Genomic DNA, 25,407 nt, shown 5'->3' with positions numbered 1-25,407 from the left:
GAGAATTACAAATTGTCCAATTAAGACAGAAGGGCACCTGGAACAGTGGTTCATAACCTGTAGGAGTGCATATCAGAATCACCTGGAAACTTTTTTCAAATTATATCAAATTGAGGTGTGGGAATAGGATGATTGCAATAGGAAGAGACAAGCTTACATATACTTTTAAAACCTTCTGGGTGATTATCTTAAACTATCCTCTCTCCACCCTACCTCACACACACACATTTGAAAACTGTTCTGGACTTGATGTTAGTAGGTTGACATAGTGCAAGCTGGGTAGGAGTAGTAAAGAGTAGCTGGAAGGGAAGCAAATAGACTGAAAGAGTTAAGAGTAAGGTTTTCTGGAGTGATCTTAGTAACTACTAGTAAAATTTATAGGTGGGGTGTATGCTCAGCTGGTTAAGTTCCTGTTCTGCAGAACTTTACAGAGCTTTTCATATGCACATGAATCTCTAAGAAGGAATTTAGTATTTTAAGAAAATAGCTAACCATGGAACCCTTTTTTCATGGTACCTTTGGACTAGTTTCTACTAGAAAACATTTTGAAAATGCTGAATTAGAGAAGTCCTGCAATAATTCGTTCCAGTTTAAGAGTTCACAGGTTGTGGGAAAGGGAAGCTGTAGTGGAAAGGTGGCCTGTCCAGGTTAAAATCTAGAAAACACAGCTCCCAGGGTATGGGATCGCTGGGTTACTTACCATTCCAACAGGTCAACTGTTTTCTACCATTGAGTCCAGTGTCAGTTGGATCATCTGTATGAATGTTGAAGTTGTAAGTTTAAGACAAAAGTGGGGATTTATGAACTATTTACAAACAGTGTACATTCAGTAGTTAGGTTTCTCAAAAACAGTGTTGGATAAAGTCTTTATGAAAGAGACCAAAATCCAATGGCCTTTTAAGGTAACTAGCCTTTCCCTTAATTAATGACAAGAAAGTGGATAATATTAAAAGATACACTTTGATGTCTACAAGCACTCCATGTCAGTGACTTAGTATTTTGGGAATTTATCCACCTTTGGGCTGAGACAGAGTCACAGGCTTTGGGAATGTCACCCTGCCCCCATTTGTACTCCCTGGGCATTGAACGGAATACTGCTTTTCCAGGGAAGTCCTGTTCTTACAGTTTGAGATGATTAATACCAAATGTTGTCTCTGAAGATTTCCAAAGAAACCAGTGATTGGTGAGGACAGGGATTGTTGGCAGGAATTAGACATTTATATAGCATGACTGAGTTTTTAACAGTGATGTGATAGGAATTTTATGAGTATACAAGTCAGCTCCCAGCACTGAGACATACTAAATGAAAAAGGTTCCAGTTTTCAGTTGTCCCAACTGTGTGTTTTCCAGGTCACAAGTTTCCATTCTTTTGTGCCAATGATAGCATTCCATTCTTTCCCTAATGTATCTTTAATGTTGGATTTCCCCTCATAATCCTTTATGAAAAAAGAAAAATCACACACATGCCTTCTTTTTGCTTACAGCAGTATCCTTGTGATAAATTTGTGTGTGTGACCCCACTGAAGTGTTCAAAGCACATGGAAATCACTTACTGGTGACAGGTGTGCATTCTACGTATTGATTTTCCTCTGGATGCCTGAACTCTCTTTTTTTCACAGGTAAAGTCAGTGATAAACCTTTTGTTTGCTGCATATACTGGAGATGTGTCTGCACTTCGAAGGTATGTCAACAGGGTAGCATATGGTGTACAGATGTTTATGAAATTGATTCTGGGGAGAGGGCCATTTTAAAGCTAAAGTTTCACTTACATTTCCCTCTAATAAAAATAATCCAAAGTTATATTAAGTTTCCCCTTCCAGTGCCTTAGTCTTGCTGTAGTCTTTCTTTTTCTACTTCCTAGAAAAGCCCAGTCCTCTGTTTTCCCAAGTGGTAACTGTTCAACAAATCTGGCCAATTGATATTAGTGTTTTACTGGAATTGGACAATGCCTTCTCAATCCCCATCTACCCACACTCTCCATCTTTGGAGGTGAGGGAGGTGGGCAAATAGGAACACTTGATCTGCAGATCCCCATTCTGGAAAGGTCACAGAGGACTGTAAACTTGAGATGGTGAATGTTTCTTCTTACTCAAAAAGAGCAAAAGCTAAAGAAGAGCGGGGAAGTGGCATTTACCTAAGGCATCATGTTCTAGTTGAACAGGGTGTCCATTAGTGAGCCTAGTGAAGGATGACACCTTTCTCACAGGACCTTCAGTTGAACTGATGGAGGAAATGTTAGAGGCGAATTAATATAACAGCTATGCTTACAAATTTTCAGGTTTGCTTTGTCAGCCATGGACATGGAACAGCGAGACTACGATTCTAGAACGGCACTCCACGTAGCTGCTGCAGAGGGTAATATATGAACCACTCATTTTTTTTTTTTTTTTCAAACTTAATTTCTACTTAACACTAAAACCTGCTTGTTTTACTTTGGCTGTAGGTCATGTTGAAGTTGTTAAATTTCTGCTGGAAGCCTGCAAAGTAAATCCTTTCCCCAAGGACAGGTGAGCCCTCGTGTTACTTTCTAACATTGGCAGGCCAGGCTTTTTATCATACAGGGCTATAAAAGTTAAATGATGGGTGTATTTAAATCCACATTGTGTATGTTGGAGATGAACTTGCTTTGAAGCCTTATAAAGGCAACAAACAAAACCTTGTTTCTATTCAGTAGATCATTCTTTCTCCTAGATCCTCTTGTTTACCTAAGGGAGTTCTCTCAGAATTATCTTGGTTAGTCTGTCAGTGAGTATATTGTGTGAGAAAACAAGTTTTGGTGTTTGTTAAGATAAAATAGGAGTTTTGTCCTCATGGGGCTTTTGACTACCCCAGGCAGACAAGATAAACATTGCAGGGGTATATTAAAATGTGTAAGGAGATTACTGTTCCAGAACTCTATTGGAGTTTGTTGAAATTCCTGGATTTGCTTGTAGTCAGTTTTAGAAAGCTTCACGGAAGTTGAATTTTAACCAGTGCTTTGGGGAAGAGATGAGATTTGAGGGCACAGAAGGAAGAGAGGGGCAGTCTATCTAGAGTGGAGGGATCAGCCTGGGATATGTTCTGCTCCTCTCCTCTTCTTCCTGGTCCACATGGCAACTTGACATTCATCCTGCAGTAAATCCTGTTCACAAGGTGGATGGTCAGGAGAGGGTTAAGAATGCAGCTTAGGTATACACACACTTGAAGTAAATCCTGCACTAATACACTGGCATGTTATATAACTGGAGTTACATAACTGGGTGAGTCAGTGAGTAAGGAGAATAAAGGCTTAGAAGAATGGAAAAAAAATATTTGGTGGGAGAGGTTTGATACATGTGATTAGGAGTTTGGATTAGATCTTTGAGGACTATATAAAGTAACTTTGTGGAGCAAGTTGATTATTTTCTAGCTATTAGATCTTTCTGTTTCAGTAAGGTTTTACTATTTTTCAAATCAGTGGTTTGGGTTTTATTAGTTCAGCTTGCAGGAAATGCAGGCAAGTTATGACATCGGTGTCTGAGAACTGTTAGCAACTTGGTAATGCTCTGATTACCCAAAATCATGATCTTTATTGGTAGTATTCTAAAACCTCATGTTCGGGAGACAGTTCCTCATTTATCCCCAAATGTAATGTCCACACCAGCTCTTTCTTCAGAGCAAGGAACTGAAGAGGGTGTTTTCTCCTTGCCCCCTGTATTTATAATCCCAAGTAAAACACCGTTTAACACAGGCTGGAAATATTTACTATGCTTTGCATATTTAAGAATCAAAATGTTGTTTTGGTTTTTGCCCTAAATCAACCTCTAAGAATGTGAAAGCAGAAGCATCCATCTGAGAGGCAAAAGTTAGCTCAGTAATGAACGTGGTAACTGGTTATTCAACGTTTTGAGAATGTAAGCTAGATGAACACATCTTTGTTTCTCTATTTCACAGAATCAGTATCACCTCAAATTGGTAAAACAGGCTTGAGCAAATTTAGTGTATAGAATTGATATTTTGCATTACTTCATGGAAAACAAGAGTCAGTAAAAAAAAGAGAGAGAGATAATAGTTTTCCCAGAAAGACAGGTAATTATATGCTGTAAATGATTGAAAAGTTACCCCATCACCCTGTTTCAGGTCACTGACTCCCTAACTTAATGAGGGCTAACGTAGAAGTAAAAGGCAACTTAATTCAGCAGTTCTTTTGAGAAGCACGTTTGTGTTAAATGTTACTTACATATAAAAGGTTACTTACCTGATTTTAAAAATGAAGAACAGGCTCCCAAACTATTCAAAAATATTTTTAAATGAGATTACTTAAAAAACTTTTAGTTCCACATTGGGACCCCACTGAGAAGGTAAAAGGTTAAGAACAAAGAAAGAAGGAAAAGCAGAAGCTTGTGAGAAAAAATGGAATCAGAGAGCCTACCAGCCACGGAGAAGTTAAGTGACATAATAGTAGGGAGAGGATGGAAGAGAAACTTAATAGTTTGTGAGGAACTAGGGAGGTAATTATCATGCTCTGTCATTTACTTGGGTTGTCACAGTTATACAGTGTTGACTCCTCTTCCAAAAGGCTAATTAGCTGATGAACCACTGCTGGCAGCTCTTCGTTTCTCATCTTCAGTAGTCTTCATCTATAGGACTCGAAAGAGCACAGCCCAGAGAAGCACACTTCCTGTGGAAAGAGTAGCTCTTCTGGTTGTAGAGTGGGTCCAATTGAGTCCCTAAAGTCCCATCCTTACCACAGATGATGAAATGTCAGTTCCTCTGAGGCCAGTCTTGTTCCTCCAATGTATATTTGAGCTCTAATAAGACCATGGTTATTTCCAGACTTTGTGGAGATTCACTGTGATTTTACATTGACAGGAACACAAATTTTCTGTCAAAGGCTAGGGTGATGGATGTTACACAGCTGAGTTTTCTTTGAACATTGGATTTAAAGAGTGATCCCTTAGGCTTTTCATGAAGGTAAAATTCAGGAATAGTAGAGGAATCTCTCTTACCTGTCAACACTAGAATTTCCCCTCCATAAACACTTAGTATGAACAAGACCATTTTGCAGAAGATGGTTTTTCTCTTCCTCCCCATATCCCAACTTGCTTGGAGATCACTTTTTGGATTATAAATCTCTTTCTGCATTTTTTTCAATATTACTTGTAATACTGTGTAAATAGCTAAATTTGAATGGCCCTTTAACCTGCATTTAAAATCTAAGATTATCATCTTTGTACAGAAATTCCCTAATGACCCTGTCTGTGCCGTGCTACTTGTTTAGGTGGAATAACACTCCCATGGACGAAGCGCTGCACTTTGGGCACCACGACGTATTTAAAATCCTGCAGGAATACCAAGTCCAGTACACGCCTCAAGGAGATTCCGACAACGGAAAGGAGAATCAAACGGTCCATAAGAATCTCGATGGACTGTTATAATAGTCTTAAGCCCAAGATTTAAATCACTTACCTATGTAATTGTGGAAAATGATTATGAAGAACGTGTGTATTCCTATCTGGTAGTGATGTATATTTTACATTGGTCATTTCAGTGTTACTGGAGTTTCTTCATTGTGCACACAGGACAAATCTGATCTCTTTGGGAAAAAATAGAAATAAAACAATCTCCCTCCATAATGTGAGCAATCTTTACCTCGTGCATTGTATAATTTGATGTAAAAGATACATTTATCAATGCTAGCTTTACTATGTGGTCTTCATGATTTTTGTGTATTTTGTGAATTTTACAGTTTATGGTGATGATCTGCTGATATGCATTTATAAATTAAACTCTATTGTACAGTCTGTCCAAATGGGTCAAGGCTACCTTTAGACAGTGTAATTTTCATGACTTCAAATACAGATTTAGTTTGAGTGAACAACTATATGCACTTATGGTTATGTGTTTAAAATGTCTCCCATCACCCTAGCTTCATGATGTGACTCTAAAAATTATAATAGTTAACAACTGTTAGTAGGATAGACCAATTCTAATTAGACTTTATCAGGGAATCTGTTTAAGGTATGTTTGGTGACCAAAACGTTATGTGTGAATGTAGTTAAAATATTTTGGAAAGAATTTCCTTTTTCTACATCCCCTTAGACCAGCTTCTTTTCCCAGACATTTAGCTCTTTGCCTCTTTCCTTTAGCTGGGAAAGTGGGTGCTGGCATACTATGCAGTTTTCATGTTTTCCACAATAAAACAGAAAATGCCTCCTGTATTTGGCATCCGAGCTGTAACTATGCCATTTGTCTACAGGAGTTGAACCAGAGACAGATTACTAAGCTAAATACAAATTATTCCAATTCGTCAGCCAATAAAAGGAAGGGATGTGCTCCGACAGCTCTTTAACAAGATATTTTTCACCTTTCAGGATAAATTCAGACATGTTCTAAGCTACCAAAGTTATTATGAAGGTATGGGAACTGCTACAAATAACATTTGTTTTAAAACCTGTCATTAAAAGTCTGCATCAAGGTATCTATTCTGTTTAGGGGATCACTAGATCGTTCCCATTTTCTCCTGATTTTCTACTGTATATTTTTGGTGGACTTTACAGTATAATAATAAGAAAAGGCTATTTCATTTTAAATCAAAATCCATCATTTGTCCTGGGGAGGAACTGCACATATACATTATCCTGTCATACCTCAGAGGTATAAAAGGGTATGTTAATGAGGATTTCTGAAATTAAACACACACACACACAAATGGACTTCTCTGAAGCTGTATTTAGTGAAATGAGCAGAGTCCTCAGCTACATGAATGCTGGCTGTTATGTTAATATAATAAATTCCTTTTTCTTCCCCTTTCTGTCAGCACACACTGCTGCTTCCAGGCTTTATCATGCCCAGTGGTTCCTATTCCCACTCAAGCAGCCTCCAGGTGTTTGAATTACTGCTCCCAGTCTAAATCAGTAACTTCTGCCATTGTCCCTTATTGCCTAGGCAGCACCTCGGTAGGTGGAACATGGTGGGTGTTCCTTGATGGAGCTGCATCAGGCACGAAGCCATTCTCAAGTCTGTGCTTCTGTGTGGAGTATGGTGGGTGGGCGTTCCTACCCCATGGGTCTATCAGACATGTAGATAGGTAGTATTTGTAAAATGCTGCAGAGGAACAGCATTATTCCCAAAGATATCATGGGGTAGACACTCTGTAATTGAAATGATTTGAAATAATTGCTCCAACAGCAGCCTGCTCTGTGTGATTTAAATGAAACATTAAGATAGTTCAGTTATGTGACGAAGACTGCCAATGATTTTGAGCATTTTTGTTCTGTTACTTGGGAACAAAGCATTTTCATCTTTTCTCAGATCAAAACTATTCTGTGCAATCTTTGTTGTTTAGTTAAATGTGCCCTTATTTACACATGATGTTATTTATGACTGTAGGCTGGGTCTTGCTCTGGCTATTTGCTATTGGCTGGTAATAATAATGAACACATTTGACTGAAATACTTTTAACTGTGCTGTTAACTGCTGCCATCACTATGCTCCAAAGATCTTTTTATTCTGGCTTTAGGATCATATGTGCTTTTTCGGTACCACAGAGCTCTATATGGTGGTGTTTCTTTAAAGCTTTGTATACACTGTTGTTTTTGCTGGTCTCCATTCTAATGATCTCATATCTGAGTGTCATGTGCTGTACCCCACTGCTGCCCATCCTGCCCTTTAGCTGCAGAACTGGATCAGCTATTGACCATTTGATGCTGTTATCTGCCTGGCAGGAACTGAATGACCTAATGCTGGATTTAGATTCTTTCTGGGGATTGTACAGCTATGAATGTATTTGCTTCCAGAACCTCCCAAAGTGAATCTAATCTTAAAACTGTAAGTTGTAAGTATTCTGAAATTGAAAAATATTTATTTTAATTGAAATCAGGTAGTGTTGCTTTTTACAGCTTAATAAATACACGTATCAAAAAACCAAAAATGATTCTTTTAAAAAAAAGGTTTTCTCTTACATCACTGGGTTGGGAACTCCACTGAACATAGGAACTACATATAGGCATTTTTCATGCCTCCTATGGACCCAGGTACTATGCCAGTAGTAGTTACTGCAGAAACTACTGCAGTAGAGTTACTGCAACGATTAGGATGAAAATTCTGTAAGCACTTCATCCCTGAAGGTGAGAAGACCCACAGGCATGTTTCTAGTCCTCTTAGAAGCTAACACTATCCTTTCACAGGAGGTGCTCAGTAAATATTTGCTACATTGAAATCTTTCACTAGGAGGGTTTGAACCTCTTTTAATGAAAAGAGAGGGTATTTTCACAAATGTCTTGCTGTGTATTGGGGGAACTGAACTCAGTGCTGCCACACTGGGGTCTACCTGGTCCATCCATGTATGGAATGGCATTCACTCCCAGAGCCAGAAAACCCTGGTTCAGGGTCACATGGTCTTCTAACCACAGAGAAGGTACATAAACACCACAAATGCCATGGCTGTCCATTTTCAACAATCAAAGTTGTTTGTCACAAAGTAATCTGCTTTGCTTGCTATAACAGTCAAACAGTTTGTCTATATTAGGGACATTTTACAACTAGAAGAGACATCCAAAATCTCTACTCACCCTTTCTTGGATGAATGCCATTACTTTGAAATTATGTATATTTTTGTATAACCTTTAAATTATTCATAACTTTTGGCTATGTTTGCTTCACAAAAGCTTTCTTAAGTTTTAATAGGTAAGATGTTTGTACTAGATACACGATCCAGTATCTCAGACCATCATAAGTTCCACAAAACCAGAGATCTTTGTCTGGTTTACTTTGCCAATTTAGTTTCCCAAACATCTAGAATAGTGCCTAGGCCATGGCAGGTGCTCAACATATATCTGGTGAACTAATAAATGAATCTTACTAAGCAGAAGCCACTTAAGTAAACACCCCTTACTCTGGGCACAGCATCTTAAAGTACCAGAGCTTTCAAAACCATTTCTGGTTTTTTCTTGGGATAGTCAGATGTGAAAGGAGTGCTTTGTTCAATTAAGACCTAATATTCCATTTCAGCTTACAGACAACAAATAGACTTCCATCATTTAATACTATTTACTGCCACTTCAGAGAACACTTTCCTGAAAAGGGAGAAATTTGTCCTAAGTGGTACATAAAGGTTCTGTGCTTATAAAACATCATACCAGAAATACTCTTAAAACACACAAACATCCCTTTACCAGGATCTACTCAGTGACTTCTTATAATGATCAAATACATAGAAATACAAACATAACCAGCTAGGCAGGGCATTTATCTATTGTACTTCATTCCCTGGAGAAATACACTCTTGATGTTTATTATGAAAAAACTTGATATTTCCTAGATACAAGTACTGCAGACAGGGAGATGAGAATGGTCATATTTGCTATGAGGCCAGAATTCAAGCTTATACCACCATTCCCTGATAGCTCAAACAACAGTTGAATCTAACCTGCCCATTTACATCTAACCTAGTGATTCTTCTATTATACTGTTTTTTTTCCCCCAGCACTCAATGCCTTTTAAGAGGGTCACAGCTTTCTGGCTTAGAGCATCTTTGGAGAAAAAAAAATGGCAGCTTTTTGTGTGGGTGCAATAACTTCTCAGGAAGTAATACCTCACCTCATCAAGGAGGTGTAGGTTTTAGATGCTGCTATGAAGACAATAGTCACATTTTACATGTATTTTAAAATTAAAAACACATTATAGCAGTATTGAAATTCATTTTAAAATACCAAATTATTTCTGCACTTGGAGGCAGCTATGGTGGTCACCAAGACCAAAGGATTTTCATTTGTTTATGGTACTCATTATGACTTCTCTCAGTAATGTTTCTTCTCTCATCTCCTCCACTAACCTACCTTAATCAGGGTAAGAGAAGGCAACACTTAGGAAAACGATATTGATCTTATTTAAAAATAAGGAGTGACATTTTTATGTTTAAACATAAGATGAGAAAAACATCAAACCTACAGACAATGCCAGGAATGTTTAAAATCTTTACACCAGATATTATTTATAACAGACTATAAGTTTAATACTTTAAAAAAGTAAACAAAATCTCTGGACGTGCAGGAAAATGAAACTATGCCAAAGCATTTTTAGAGGGCAAAAATATACCAAATAGCTAAATAGCAGGAATTACAAACACCTTTTTAAACTGCTGTCTTCTTTGTTCCTTTATCATTTTAATTTAAAAAGTCAATGCAAACTCAGGTTCATGTCAATCATCTTATGTAAAAACTGAGAGGAGGTTTTAATTTGTTTAATAAAGTACCGTGTGCGTATTATATTTAATGTAATACACATACTTTAAAATAGATCTCAAGAAAACTTTATCCCCACCAGAAAAATACAGTATTTACATAAAAATATGATTGTGGTGGTGATAGCAGAAAAATATGATTCAGCTGCAGACAGCTGTTTGTGAAAGTTATCTAGAAGACCTCTATCAAACCTACTCCCCAAACCACTTCTGTGTATGTCAGTGCTAGGGAAGGGGCAAGGTAAGAAACACAACACTTCACAAAACATCATCCAGTCCAAAACAGATCTAGAAAAAGCACAAGAGAGATAGTGGAACCATCTGTAATGTATTTGTGAGAGATACACATTTGCCAGTGAAAATTACCCAATTCTCAAGGCAGTTACACAGGATGAGTTTTCAAATTATTGGATTCTCATAATCTCCACTTAATGATTTGTCAATTACTAGTTTTTCTTCTCAATTTTAAAATTTTTACTAAACAATAAAGACAAGTGAACCCACTTATGAAACATGCATTAAATTTCTGAGTTTGTTTACATCTACAATTAATTTCAACTTTTTGAAAAAATAATAGGATTTGCCTTAAGAGAGCTGTTAATAGTTTGGCTCCCTTGATAGAACTGTGAAGACAGTTTCATTTACTAACTTCAATTTCATGATGAAGGCAGAATATATTCAACTTTGGTATTAAAGCTGAAATGGAAGATACTACTCATGAATTTGTAAAGTTTACTTCCTTCTATTGATATTAGCCAGCATCATAAAGCCATACCAAAAGCTAATTCTCCCAAGAAAGAGAATCTTTAGTTTTCAATGGCCAGTGTGGAAAATATAATAACACACATAACTTTTATCCTCTGCCCAGATACAGGACAGCTTTGCACTATTTCACAGGCAAGCCACTGGCAAACTTGAGGCTATATTTAAAGCAGAGAGAACAAATAAGAATAACCATGTGATCTATCCAACCACCTGTAACAATCGGGCCCTGACTATGCATAGCATCTACTACATGCTGCTAAATGTCTCACCTTTCCTAAAGGACTCTCATTCTAGTCCTGATGATTTTGGTGTACCAGGATGTTTTTCATCTAAACCCTCTATGTGGAGAAGGCCTTTCAATTTTACCTTCAATAAGATGCATGAAGCCCTTCAGAGTAACAGATGTTTCTGAATTAGGGAAAAATCCACTTGCTATCAACAGGTTGCAGCAAATTTCTTGGCCTTTCTTTAGATTCCCTAGAAACACAGGATGTGAGGGAACACAGTAGCAGAAGGGAATCACAGGTGGGAAGGAAAAATGTCTCCAGAGAAGATGAGAAAATTCATGCTCTAGACCGCATTCATCTGTAAGAGAGAAAATGTAATGACATTACTACACTGGTCCTGTAAAACGCAGACTCATAGCTAACATTCCTTGTGTGTCCTACAGTAGAAAGACATCCCCCAGCAAAAAACCACCATGGGATTAGAGGGCCTGCAGCATGTGCTATCCGTTTTCCTAGCCTAATCGAGACCTTTTATACCACCTAAGCTGATGGATTATTACTCTGCAGCCTACCGGCTTAATTCTGTCAATTCATCCAGGCTGAATAAAGCTTTCTGCTGTTGGGCAAGTCTGGGGACTGAGCAATGGCAAATCTGCTCATGCAAAACAAGGGTGAAGCAGTGCTGAGCTGCACGCCAGAGGGAGAGACGAACCTGGGGAAAATGATGTATTTTCCTTAAAGGCCACTCAGTAGGAATAACAGATGAAGGAGTTTCAGGTACTGGCTAGACAAGCAGAAGGCTTAGGAACTCCTCCCCTAGCCGTGCCTCTGGCCCAGCTGCCTCCAATAGGGCCGTTCCTAGACCCAGAACTGCTCATCCACAGGACACAGCCTGAAACAAACATCCCCCCTCACGTCTATGCTGGGCCCTCCCCTTACTCCAGGTGCTCTCAACCGGGGTGATTCTGTCCTCCGGCAACACCTGGAGACATTCTGCATTGGCATGACTGGGTGTGGGGGTGTGGGCTACTGACATCTAGTGAAGAGAGGCCACGAATGCTGCTATCCATTCTGCAATGCACAGGACAGCCCCACCCAGGGAATCATTCACCAACCCCCCCACCAAAACACCAACAGCAACACAGCTCTAGACTACATGCCCCTTGAAAACAGTCCTTTTTTTTTTTTTTTTTAATCCCAAGTAGTCAATAGTGGGTGGTACATTGTGGGTTCCTAGGAAAATATTTTGGATTGAAAAGCACAATGAAGTTTTTGCCCCTATGTTTCAATCTGGCTGAGAGTAAAAATATGTAAAGACGGTGGTCTTTGGAGAGACAGAGAGAAAGCAAGTGGGCATGGATCCAAATCCTGTTACTGTGTCTTACTAGCTGTGTGATCAAGCCATGTTCCTTCACCTCCAAATCCCAAGCTCCTCATCTATTTGAAGAAGAGTCCCTAACAGACTTGTTGTTGAAAGGGTTAAATTATACAGCATATATAGAATACTTAGTATGTGCTATGTGCTTAGTCATGTCTGACTCTGTAATCCCATGAGCTGTAGCCCACCAGGCTCCTCTGTCCATGGGGATTCTCCAGGCAAGAATACTGGAGTGAGTTGCCATGTCCTCCTCCAGGGGATCTTCCCAACCCAGGGATCGAACCCAGGTCTCCCGCTTTGTGGGCAGATTCTTTACCAGCTGAGCTACCAGGGAAGCCCAAGAATACTGGAATGGGTAGTCTATTCCTTCTCCAGGGGATCTTCCCAACCCAGGTGTCAAACCAGGATCTGTTGCATTGCAGGTGGATTCTTTACCATCTGAGCCACCAGGGAAGCCCAGAAGAATGCTTAGTATAGTCAATGGAAAATAGCAGACAATTAATAAATGTTCCTACTAATATCAGCATTGCCCAAAGGCCTCCAGGAGAGGAGCCTGGTTCTCATGAAGTCCTGGAGGGAAAAATTTACTGTACAGGAAAGCCAGACTAAACAAATACTGCAGTCAGGCTACAGAGAACACTGGTGCTCTGTCTCAGGAGGCTGCAGTCCTCCGGCTCTGGAGCAGCACCAGGCGTCAGCTCCAGTGCCTGCTGCTCCAGAGAGACAACCCCCAGACACACCCGAACACCAGCCAGCTCCATGAAAGGTCTATTTCAGAGCATACGCCCTAACTCCAAGACTGGACACTAGAAGGAAATCAGGCCATGGCGGAGGACAATTTGGGACAGACAAGGTGGAGTCCAGCCAATTTGGAGACAGAATCTAACTTTTATTTTGTCTCACCAGTGCTGTGCCCATATTAGAGCCTGTTTTAGCTCTTAAATCTTCCATGGGTTTAATCCGGAGATTTGTATGTGTGCGTATGTGCAAAAATAGATTTTATTCTACAAATGAAATGAACAAAATCACCTGGAATAGAATGGATGGCTCCTGGGCAGGGGGAGAGGGGATCCAGAGCCATAAAACCATTTCCTAGTATTTATTTAAAGTAAATAGCTCCCACTGTTATTATTCCCAGAGCACAGAGAAGCAGAGAAAGCAGTCATGCTGCATGCACAGATGGAGGGGACTAATCCATCTTATTTTCTCAAGGTCACAGGGGATAATGGTGTGACAGAGGTGGAGTGCAGATTTCCAAATAACAAACACAAGCCTCTCCCCCAAAGGTTACGCTGCCTTCATCTTAATAAACCAGAATAGCACACACTCAGTGTCAAGTGCAAACAGCTTCCCTGGGGTCCAGGTTTTAAATGAATCAGAGATGAGCTTTCTAGGTGAGGGGGTCTCAGGAGAGTAGACAAGAACATGCAGTCCAGAGGCACCCCAGGGGGATTCAAATATTCATTCCCTCATTTACTGACTACCTGATCTTAGGCAAATTTGTTAATTTTGGAGAAACTTTTTGTTTACATCTGTAAAGTAGGAAAAATAATAATATCTAACTCAGAAGATCGGTGTGAGGACTAAGTTACTACCAGTAGCATGCCCGGTACACAGAAAGAGCTTAACAAGTGTCACCTATTAATAGTGATGAAGACCATGATGATGCAACCTGCTCGGGAACAACAAACAAACACACGGTTGCTGGGTTCTGTCCATTGGTCTTACAATTTCTGAACAGGGCTTTACAGTTATTCCAGTTTTGTGCTGGGCTCACAGAGCACTTCAGAGCAGAGTGGGGAGCTACATTCCAACAGAGAATGCAACCTTATACATGTAAAAGTTTCGTTTTTCATTTGCTAATAGAACTATTTTGCTATTACACTACCTAAGCATTTTTCCAAGTAATTTTTTTTTCAGCCTCAACAATCAGGAGGGTGTAAGAAAGCACAGTCTCTAAAGATTTTAGCCCATACTTCTGCAAGTGAGGGAAAAAGATAAGGTTACATGCCAGAAACTTGAGTCTAAACAGATACTACTGATGACACACAAATGCCTTCCCTGAACTCAAGGATTTGTGACCCTGAACGTCGGAAGATGGCACCCTCTCAACCGGCATCTGCTCCCTCCTCCGCTTAATGCAGTCTGTGCCAGGACCACCCTCCCCCTCACCACCCCCCAACCCCCGATCCCTGGCCTGGGGCACACAGCGATAAAGACAGACTGGGGATGACTCAGATTTTTTTTTTTTTAATTAAGAAAATTTTAAAAAATGAACTGGAATAGCTTCATGTGGAAAAGAGCTTAAAATTAAACAGCATCAGGAAACATCCAGCCAATAAAAAAATAAAATTTTTAAGAGATAAGATTTCAGATTTCAGGCAGACAATACTCGTTGACACTCTGAAAAACATTCTCCCAAAGAAAGAATCACTCTTTTGGTGGACAGCCTGGTTCTTATCCTTATACTGACAATCATGACAGTATTTCATTTATAGTATTCATGACTGTATTTCATTCCTTGAACTTTTGACTCTTGACAAGCCCTTCCCAGCTCCAGGTGTGAGCGGCACAAGTTAGCTCTCAAACATAAAGCAGGTGAAAGTGTTTCGTTGTGGCTCGCCAAATCTCTACAAAGATTGCAACTACCAAGCGTTAGTCTCCCTTCCTAAAAATAACACCTCTTCACTCAGACACAGGGCTGAAACAACAGGCCAAAGGAAAACATTTTCTTATCAGGAAAATCTTAGTTCCTTTATATATGAGATTTCTACATGGATAACTTTAAAAGGCAGAGGGTGAATTTTTAAATGTTTGAAATATTATTTTGGGGAAGGTGCTGAATTCCAGAAATAAAGATCTTGGTGACAATGTAGGTTGTTTAAACACAGCAGGCTCCAAGTTGTCACAGCTTATCTAGAAAACATCCTTCTGGGCCCCTTCCGAGAGCTCACAGACAGGCCCAGGGTTGGCCAAGCGCCTTGGCCTCGGAGAGCCAACACTGAGATCGTCCCTGCGTGCTGGTACTCACCATATCGAATTCTACAGAGCCCACCATCCGAGACACCTCGTCAAACTCCTCAGGAGACATGGGAAGAAGGTTGTCTGTGGTCTGAAGTCGAGAAGGGTGACTAAAATGGGGGAGAAAGAAACAGGAAATGTTGACATCTAAATTGTGGAAGCAGTACCACCAGCTTGGCCATTTCATCTCTGGCCTGTGTCATCACTTCAGTTTTTTATTTCAAGAGAAGTATGTGCACTTGTAAGATACATTTGAAAAAGCAAGGATCTCAAGAGGTTCATGTCCCCAGCCCGGCCCCTCATGAAGCACGTTGGACTCTGGATATGTGAGCGAGAAATAGCCAGTCTGGGTCCTGTACCGCTTCTGCCTGGGTAAACCTGGGTGCGAGCGTGTGCAGCGTGTCGCCTACCCTGGCCCAAGAAGCGCCAGAGGAAATGTCTGGGGAGTCCCTCATCCCTACCTTGAGGTTTGTATGCAGATAAAGCTGCTCCAGAGGGTTTTTACATGAAGGCTACATCCATTCACCCCAAGACAGTGCTGCAGGCCAAATAACTGACAATGACTTTTCCAAAATTTTTTCTACCTTTTACAAAATGAAACAACAAAATAAAAGCAAGCGGACAAAAAAAAAAGGTATCTCAATCATTACTTTGGCCTTTTCTACATTAAAAAGAACTGCTTTCCCACTCTCATCAATTTTTGTTCATTTTATTTACACTCTTTCAAAATATCAGTTTGGGGAGAACTTATATACCTTAAATACAACCTTGTTTTGGGTTTGTTTGTTTTTGTTTTTGTTTTTAATAAAGGCAGTGAAACGCTGACAGGGAGTGACACAAAATCTCTAATTAGGATCTCTCCAACAAGTCCAACTGTGGTGATGACAGCAACAATTACAATGGAAAAGCAAAGAACAAGCATCTTCAACAGGCCCCAGCCAGGACAGGGGGCTTGTTTGAGGATGTTAAACATGCCACTCTTCTGTGTTCACTTACACTTCAGACACAGAAATCAATTCAGTCTTGATGTATCCTGTTCCTTTAGGGCCATCAAGTTCCATAGGCTCTGGGGCTAGAAGCAAACACATCGTGGACACTTTCCGTTAGCAGATATCACACAAGAACAATCAACTGCAACGTCCCTGCTGGCTCAGTGGTAAAGACCCCTGAGGATCCCACATGGTGAGGAGCAACTAAGCCCATGCGCCACAACTAATAAGCCTGTGCTCTAGAGCCTGGGAGCCGCAACTACTGAGCCCACGCACCCTAGAGCCCATGCTATGCAAAAAGAGAAGCCACCACAATGAGAAGACCATGCGTTGCAACTGGAGAAAAGCCTGAGCAGCAGCAAAGACCCAGCACAGCCAAAAATAAATTAAAAAAAAGAACAATCAACTTTTTCTTTGATCAAGACTGGATTTGTTTTCCTTGACAGTCAGCTAAGATTCCCTGCCTGCGTCACCTGAAATTGTGGTATGGATGCAGAAACAACGAGAAGAAAAGGGGAGGTACGTTCTTCTGTGCTGAACATAGACAAGATGGGAGAGACGTTTCTTTCCAAGGCCCGAAGTCCTACAGAAGTTGCATCTGGTTTATGGTCCTGGCCTGGCTGGTGTCATAGACACATCAGTCAAGGTGAGCTGCGGGCATCTTCTCCCCAAGTAATTGTGTTAATACTCAAATAACTGATCCTGAGAAACCATTAACTCTGTTGGCATGTTCTAAAGCAGGTGAGTCTAATTTCCCCTTTCTCAAATACAGTCGAGGGAAGACTGAGCAGTGGAAGACCTGTGTGCCAAGCCTAGACCTGCTCTCAGTGAGGAGGAGACCTAGTAACTCACTGGGTCACTGTGCAGGGACCACTTCTCTTCACCCAGGCCTCCGCTTGCTCAATTTCAGGTATGGGTTGACATAAATCAAGTGACCATCAAAGGTCCTTTTATCCCTTCCACTCAGAAAAAGTAAAAAATGTAACAAACACAGAAGACCAGAAATGGACTTTTCCAACACCCCTAAAATGAAAAATCATTTGCTCCTTTCTAACTCTCTGTATCAGGCCAAACAATGTAGCACGTGTCAACTGTACTATGTTTTGAAGGCCTACTTTTACCAATTCAAAAGGAGGGGGTGCCCTGTACTTACAAGAAGGCAAGGGCAGTGTGGAGGAGTAGGATTAAAGCCTGTCTGCAAACCTCTGGACAAGATGAAGGGAGAACATGACCATGGCGAAAACTAGGCTGTGCTATGACTCAGCAGGCAACTCCTGTGCACTCTCCTCACTTACCTTCCTTTGGCCGGGAGTAGTATTTTCCAAAGGCATGGTCTTTATCAATATTTGGATACAGAAACTTCAGGGGATTCTCTGGAATATTTTCAGCAGCCATGACTTTATAATTACGAATAATGTCAGGAAAAGTAACCGCAGAAAGTTCTTTCTTTGTGTAGGGTTCAACCGCGTGGAAGTAAGGTTCTAAAAGGAAGAAAAGTCAAGTGAGTCCCATGGAATAGCCCAGAACAACAGAGGAAAGAAACAAAACACTGCAGAGTTTATGGATTTAACAGAACCTGGTAAGAACTAAACATAATCTAGGAGTTTCATCACAGCGTGTGTAACTGATTCATTTCTAAATAAATTAACCTTTCATTAAGACAGGAAAAACAAAGGCCATCATCACTCTCAATAACATTGCATTTGTCATTATTTGCTTAGATTTGTAAATCTAGTCAAAAAAATTTTACTAGACACCCATAAAATAACTAATTACTACTTGGGTCTTCTTGGCTCAAGCCACAGATTAGGTTAACAGAAAAGCTCACTTTCTTTTCATATTGAAAAATGAAAATAAACAATGACAATACAAGGAAAACTTTTTAAACAAACCAAAAATGGACCCTATTTGCTATCTTTTTCTATAATTCTGAATGCAAAATCACCCAAACTTTAATTTGCTCCTAGTCTTAGTTCCAGACTTCACTGAATTCCTGCTTCCTAACTGTTTCAGGATCTCACTTTGGGGCTCATATTCCAGAGGTCAGGTGCTCTAGGGACTCTGCTCCTGAACTTCAGACCAAAGCTGGTGCTGCCCGGCTAAGACTGCCCAGTTGTCAGCGGTGTGCATCTCTGCCCGCTTTGCTAGCTCCATCTCTCCGCAAAGCTCCAGAAAGAACCACCAGGGGAGAAGCAGAAAAGGCAGGCTCTGCCCCTACTGTCCCCCTCCCTGGGCTCTACTCCAGGCTCTCTTGTTTTTCACCAGAAAAAAAAATACATAGAACTAGAAAAGCATCCCATCTTATCGCATCTTCTAACTGAAAGCAGAAGTCACTGGAATAGTTCAGTTTTCCCTCCAATCCTTCAAACAGAGCAAACTAGAAGTAACAGGAAAAAGTCACCAGTTTGTCTTTAACCTTTTTTCATCTCCACCAAAACATGTTTCTTATTCCCCAGAAACCTGTTTTGTATACTTAGGTTTTCGAAACTGTTTTGCCATGGGTGAACTGCATCAGATAGAAACCCAAGATAGACCCCATATAAACGTGCGCATGCTCTGTCTGAAGGCAGGGTGGAGAACCAGTCCCAGGACCCCCTCAAACAACCAGCCCTCATCCTAGCACATCCACACGTGATTCCCCTCAGTGGGTCTGGAAGCTTATGCCTGCACACGATGGGTTTCCTCCCAACAACTAGCTGCCAGTCATAGGGACTCACATTCTTCACCTACAGGTATCAAACCTGAACAAGAGGAAAGAATGTGACCTTGTCTTTTAAACAACCATTATGTGCACAACAGGTTCCATGCAAAGAGTCCCACAAACTCTTGGGTATGCAATAAATTCCTATTAGGGAAGCTCAACTGGGGTGGGCTACAGGAGCTGCAATTTTATGTCACAGGCTCATTATTTGTATGAGCTGATCTGCAGTAGAGGAAGGGCTTGCACCTGTGGGTCGAATGGGGGTGTGTGCAGGAACCCTGGCTTACCACCTCCATTTTGGGACCGTTCCACCCACGTGAACGTGATCGCCCCTTCCCGGCAGCTCTCGCTGAAGCGCAGCAGGAACGTCCCAGGCTGTTGGTCCTTCAGCAGGGCTCGCTCTCGCTCCTTGCTAATAAAGCCCACGATACACCTGGATGCGGAAAGGGATCAACGGAGGCACTCTGAGGTTCGGTCATGATTCTATAATTTTCCTGCTCATTTACCAACCAAGATGACTACAAAGTGACACAAGAACACAGGATAAAAATGTATCGACTATTTTAGATGCTTTAAAACTATTTCATTGACACTTCAGGAATCATTTCAGTCATACGTATATATGCTTAACTCCCCCAAAAGCTCATTAACCTGGTGCCAACAGATGATCAATAAATACTTTCTGGATTAATGAGCCTTTCATTTTCACTTGGTGATTGAAAATGTCTGAATTTATTTATCTTTTACAGTGAAGAGGAAGGCTCCGACGATCCATTTTCATATTCTTAACTTCTGACCAAGTTAAGAATCTCTTTGCTGAAATCTCAACTGACCCTGGGAATAAATTAGAAACAATTTACTGAGTTGGGCTTCCCTGGTGGCTCAGTTGGTAAAGAACTGCCTGCAATGGAGAAGACGCATGTTCGATCCCTGGGTCAAAAAGCCCTCTAGAGAAGGGAATAACAACCCACTCCAGTGTTCTTGCCTGGGAAACACCATGGACAGAGGAGTCTGGTGGGCTACAGTCTATGGGGTCATAAAGAGTCAGACACAACTGAGCGACTAACACTTTAAACTTACTGTGTTAAAAACAGCTTTTTCTTCCTTACTGGGAGGCAATAAAGAAGATGCTCAAGAAATTTTTGTACAATGAATGCATGCATAGCACTCAGGGTTTTTAAACTCAGCTTTGAAAATGGGGATATGTGTATACCCGTGGCTGATTCATGTTGAGGTTTGACAGAAAACAGAATTCTGTAAAGCAATTATCCTTCAATAAAACATTAATTAATTAAAAAATACATATATGTTTATTATGGAAGTATAAGTTTAATCTTATGAGGGCCCACTAATGAATCCCTGAAGGGATAGCCTGTAAGCGTGTTTCAGTGGGATGCTCACAAGTCTCACCAAATAATGAAGTCTGTCTTGGTCAGGACTATCTCTGCCTTGCAGTAACGGAGTCTGTGCTCAACATATGCTTCAAAAATACATCTATCTGTGGTCCTTACCCATCATTCCAGAGAGCAAGCAGGTGTTTTTTAATGAGTTCAAGGATGCTTTCGATCCAAAGCCAGAACGGAAAATTTTTATCATTTATATTTTCCTGCCAAGTAAATAGATGCACACATTAGAAACCAAGAAATCCCAAACTCTGACTTCTCCTGTCTCCTCCTACCCTTGGGTTTTAGTTTGCAAAGACTGCCCAGCTGCCAAAGCTAGCATTGTCTCCTACAGAGCCGTCCCTCCCCTTCTTATCGGCTTTCAGACACCCAGCTCTCCACATCCTGAGCCAGACTCTGCTTCCCTCTCCAAACATTAGTGACCTAGCCAGGGCATGACCCCCTGGGTGATCACAGTGGCTTCCCACTGCTGAACTCCAGTAGCTTGAGCTTGTCAGCACTGTCTGGTGACCCTCACGGGGTCGATTACCACCCCCCTGAACTGGGCCCCTGCTTGAGTAGGCTCGGGGACGGTCATCTGGCCCATGGGCTGTCCACACCAGCACAGAGCACACGTTACTCACGGACGGGCTAACATGCTGCCAAGCCAGGGCCCAGTGTGAGCAAACAGAGGACTCATTTCGGATGTGAGAGAATGTTATCACACAGACAGGTGCTTCCTGTCAGACTCACACTTGGAGCCTAACCTTCGCGCTGAAGGAAAGTAAACAACTTGTCCTAGGGGTTCCATGGGCTAGAGGAACCTGCCAAAGCAAGCATGGCGCAGCCAGCACCTTGTTGAGAAATCCAAGAACCCTACAGAGAGCAGAAAGCACTCAGAGTGTAAATCCGAGACAGCACCCACCTTACAGAACCTTGTCCATGGAATCAGACCATCGGGGCCGGCGTTGGGGCCTAAACAAATAAAAACAAGGTTTTTCAGGAACTGGGAATCAATTCTGAAGCTTTGGCTGGGCTGATGGCTCTTGTATTTGCTCTCAAAGAGCCAACACTCAACCAAGGCAGGGTGGATGTACACGGTCAGGAGTCTCAGATCCTAACTGCCTGTGCTTTCTGGAGAAGCCTAGGGTGGTCCCTCCTTGTGCAATGGCACTTGCCGTCCTCCCTCTCCTTTCTTACCAGGCTCCTCTCCCAGTGACCCTGCAGTTTTTTTTTCAAGTGCAAACTAAGACCAAGAATCACTTGCAGGTGATCGATTTAACTGACACAACTTTATAGGCTTATTTTAGATATTAATTAGGTATTTCCCTCAGCCCTCCTCCAAATCAGGCTCAGGGAGGCAAATCAAAAGGCAAGTGAGAGAAATGAAAGGGGAAGGAAGCCTAGGGGTCACCTCCTACACAAACCAAAGCAGCTGAGCCATGAGAAGTGGTGAGACTGACACCGCTCTTCACAGAGAATCGCAGATAAGCCATTACAGGCAGGAAGGGTATCTGTCTTAACTCTCAGCAAACAAGGGATGGAATAAGGTGACTTCTTACTTTTTCCAAAATGCACAAGACCCCCACTGTGACAGCTACATGGCCAAGAGAGGGCACTGCTGAGAGCTATCCAGGTTAGGAAAAGTCTACTGATGCCTGCAGGACATGCAGCTCTGCTGTATAGAAAGCAAATCTGGAAAAAAAAGCCATCTGTGGATTTAGAAAAAAAAATAGTTCAGATATTCCCATTCATTGAAGATCTGACCTTGAGACTGATGGGTCTTAGATTTGCTTAGTGTAGAAGACTAATAAATCCATGACATTAGCTACTGAAAGGGAATTCTCTACCTTGGCCTGGACCCTGCCCATCAGGCGATGCTGATCATGGGTGTCCCCTAATGTGGACAGTGTCTCCTCCCATTTGGGCCACCTGACCTAAGAGACCTGGGTGTGTGTTGTGGGGTGGGTGGCCCCAGGACCTGATTCTTACAATGCTGGGGGCTTACTTTTTTCTCCCCAAGGTTAATCAGACTTCATCTTTCTCAGACTTCACCTTTCTCCAAGAATTTATTTTAGCCACAACTAATATATTTTACATAACTCAGAAATCTTTCCCTTAGGAGCCTTGCTCAGAAATGTTAATATGAGATAATGGGAAAATGATTCATTTAAATCTTCTATCAAGTCGGCATCTCCTTCTAAAGTGAGGCATCACTCTCTCTTACCTATAATAAATGGCAGTTGGAAACGCCAATAGATTCCTAACACACTCCTAACTTGAAGATGAAGAGCAAAGGGGGGAAAGGAGAAGTCAAGATATTTTTTATGAATTTTGATTGTTGGTTACATAAAAAGTGAATATGCTCATACCAAGAAGCTTCTCCCCCAGCATGTTCAGCTGGTCCACATTGAGACCTCTTTTGGTGACAGAAGAAAACTGCCAACTCAGCACCTCTGAAAGCTGAGACCATCGTGCACAAGGTGGGTTCAGGAAGAAGGACAGATTCTAGAGAGAAAACACCGAGAAGCTAAAAGCCACTGATGAGTCACCAGTCACAAGCTCAGCATGGAAACACGGATCTGTGCCAAAGTTTAGTTCTAGTCTATGACACACATATTTTCACAGCAGAAGAAGAGAAATAGTTCTATTTGCAGACTCATATCTGTGCATTTATCTACTCACTAAAATTTAACTCCCGAATCAATACTCGTGGCACTTTGGCATTCATTTGTGGACGTACCCAGGCACAGAGCCGTGAAAACTTTGAGTCGCCAAACATGTATGTTTCCGGTTGAAGTCAAACAAAGCTATGCTCTGCCTTCCTGTTTCAGCTCTCACACTACACCCAGTGTCTTCTTTGAGGTCTGTTGTGGTCTTTGCATTTCTGTAGGTTTTTTTGTTGGTGATTTCATTTTTAAAAATGCCCCTCAAAGGCGAGCTGAAGTGCTGTTTAGTGTTCCTAAATGCCTTAAGGAGCAAATGCACATGATATAGAAGTTTTGTTCAGACTGAGTTATAAAGCTGTTTGCCGTGAGTTCGATGTTAATGAATCAACAAGTATGTTAGATAAGGGATCTTTAAACAAAACAAGGTGATGTATTGATCTGCAGATGCGAGGGTTTTGCCAGAGGCTGACGGGAAACCATACTTCCCTCAGGCACAGTGATTCAGTATCTGCTAAATAGTGCTCACAGTGACTTCAAAGAACGTAAGTACAGTGAATAACTGGAACCAATTGTAACTAATGCACCATGAGTATCCGCACTCTTAAGAACAGAGCCTGCTTGTTTAGCAAGTGTATACATTTTTAAAAAGGCCTAACACAAAATCATCTGTTGCCCAAGCTTATTCACATGGAAGGAAAATCGTAATTTTTCATTTCTAGTACATACACGTGCTTCTGGAATGCTTCGCTATTCCAGAATTACTCAGCTCCTTAGCAATGAGTTGAGTTGTGCCCACTTTCCCCCCAGCATCTGGCCCATACAGGCTCTTTCAAATATGCAGAACTAGAGCAGGGGGGGTCTTTAAACCCTGGTATGAAAGTGGATGTGTTTTCCTTACCCGGGGTTCTGCCACCAGCATGTTGTACCACAGGATAGAGGCCCAGCCACTTGGGAGCTGGCTGACATTGGAGATCACCACGACGGGTAGAGAGGTCGTCTACAAGATGACAAAGACCTTGAAATCCTCGAATCCCAGAAACAGTACCTGTAGACCACTGTGCAGCCTCACAGCCTAACAAGGAACCCTATGTATATCTGCATATATTTTATTCTTGAAAATTAAGAATGTAAAGGTACAGTCTTTGGTTTTTAGTTGAAGTTATCTTTGACATATATTTTCAATTAAGAAATAAATGTCAGAGCTTCATATAAAAAATTAACACAGGACATCTCAACTGGAACACTTGGAGCTTCCCTTGTGGCTCAGCTGGTAAAGAATCCACCTGCAATGTGGGAGACCTGGGTTCGATCCCTAGGTTGGGAAGATCCCCTGGAGAAGGGAAAGGCTATCCACTCCAGTTTCCTGGCCTGGAGAATTCCACGGACTGTATAGTCCAAGGGGTCGCAAAGATTCTGACACAACTGAGCAACTTTCACTTCAGACAAAGGTTAACTTAGTTCTCTAGCAGACTGAACCATTAAATTAGCATTGAGACAGTACTGGCTGAAAACAGCAATTTTTTCTTGGCAATTAGATAAGTATGTCTAAAATAAAAATACGTGTATCAGTTTAAAGTACAAATAAAGTTTCCCATTTCTGGAACATGTAAGTCTTACCTCAAGGTCAATGACCAAACCAGGCTGGCACAACTGGGTTTCAAAACTAAGGGAGTGAAGCTCTTCAGTGACGATGAGAGGACCCTTGCAAAAGAAAACGGAAAAAAAAAAAGAATACAGTGATTAGTTCACTGATCCTGCAATTAGCAAGAAATTACTAAGCATTTTAACAAGCTCCAGAAAGCAGGAGCCCAATCAGGCACAATTTAGAAGATTCTAGCTTTTAATAATCTATCCCAGATTTAATTATCCCGAGTATCTGTCAGTAGGGAAATAGCAACTTCTAATGAGTTTATTCACAACCTAAGGCTTCCCGGCCCTCAGTCCCCTCTGCCCACCATGGACCCGCCTGGCCTGGGCTGCACACCTCAGGCTGACAAGGGGTGGAAAGTGTACACATGTTCCAAGTGTGATTATCTACCAGGAGAACGGATTTGCATAAGCCTGGCAGGTTATA

The 25,407-nt window shown here is 41.3% G+C and overlaps 2 protein-coding genes across 4 annotated transcripts in view; one reads left to right on the top strand and one right to left on the bottom strand.

The window, feature by feature from the left end:
* GLS (glutaminase) overlaps positions 1 to 8,766 on the top strand; it is an 88,273-nt gene extending 79,507 nt beyond the window's left edge. Inside the window, exons 15-18 of the mRNA XM_070388996.1 lie at positions 1,620 to 1,681; positions 2,279 to 2,355; positions 2,444 to 2,507; positions 5,240 to 8,766. Of these exons, the coding sequence (XP_070245097.1) occupies positions 1,620 to 1,681; positions 2,279 to 2,355; positions 2,444 to 2,507; positions 5,240 to 5,396 (360 nt within the window). The 3' untranslated portion in view covers positions 5,397 to 8,766. The remainder of the gene's footprint in view (positions 1 to 1,619; positions 1,682 to 2,278; positions 2,356 to 2,443; positions 2,508 to 5,239) is intronic.
* Positions 8,767 to 10,510: 1,744 nt separating this feature from the next.
* The window catches only part of STAT1 (signal transducer and activator of transcription 1), a 38,934-nt gene continuing 24,037 nt past the window's right edge, over positions 10,511 to 25,407 (bottom strand). For 2 of the 3 annotated variants that reach the window (XM_014480534.2, XM_070388988.1), the window contains 10 exons: positions 24,951 to 25,034; positions 24,232 to 24,330; positions 23,037 to 23,172; positions 21,590 to 21,639; positions 20,794 to 20,888; positions 19,570 to 19,715; positions 17,877 to 18,062; positions 16,589 to 16,664; positions 15,603 to 15,702; positions 10,511 to 11,551 (listed from right to left, as the gene is read on the bottom strand). In XM_014480534.2, the coding sequence (XP_014336020.1) occupies positions 11,537 to 11,551; positions 15,603 to 15,702; positions 16,589 to 16,664; positions 17,877 to 18,062; positions 19,570 to 19,715; positions 20,794 to 20,888; positions 21,590 to 21,639; positions 23,037 to 23,172; positions 24,232 to 24,330; positions 24,951 to 25,034 (987 nt within the window). In that variant the 3' untranslated portion in view covers positions 10,511 to 11,536. The remainder of the gene's footprint in view (positions 11,552 to 15,602; positions 15,703 to 16,588; positions 16,665 to 17,876; positions 18,063 to 19,569; positions 19,716 to 20,793; positions 20,889 to 21,589; positions 21,640 to 23,036; positions 23,173 to 24,231; positions 24,331 to 24,950; positions 25,035 to 25,407) is intronic. The other variant, XM_070388979.1, reaches the window with a different exon arrangement.

This window comes from Bos mutus, chromosome 2 (genome assembly GCF_027580195.1).
Source record: "Bos mutus isolate GX-2022 chromosome 2, NWIPB_WYAK_1.1, whole genome shotgun sequence".
Taxonomy (NCBI): Eukaryota; Metazoa; Chordata; class Mammalia; order Artiodactyla; family Bovidae; genus Bos; species Bos mutus.
The sequence above is the reverse complement of the archived record's forward strand: the minus strand, read 5'-3'. Positions and strand labels throughout refer to the sequence as shown.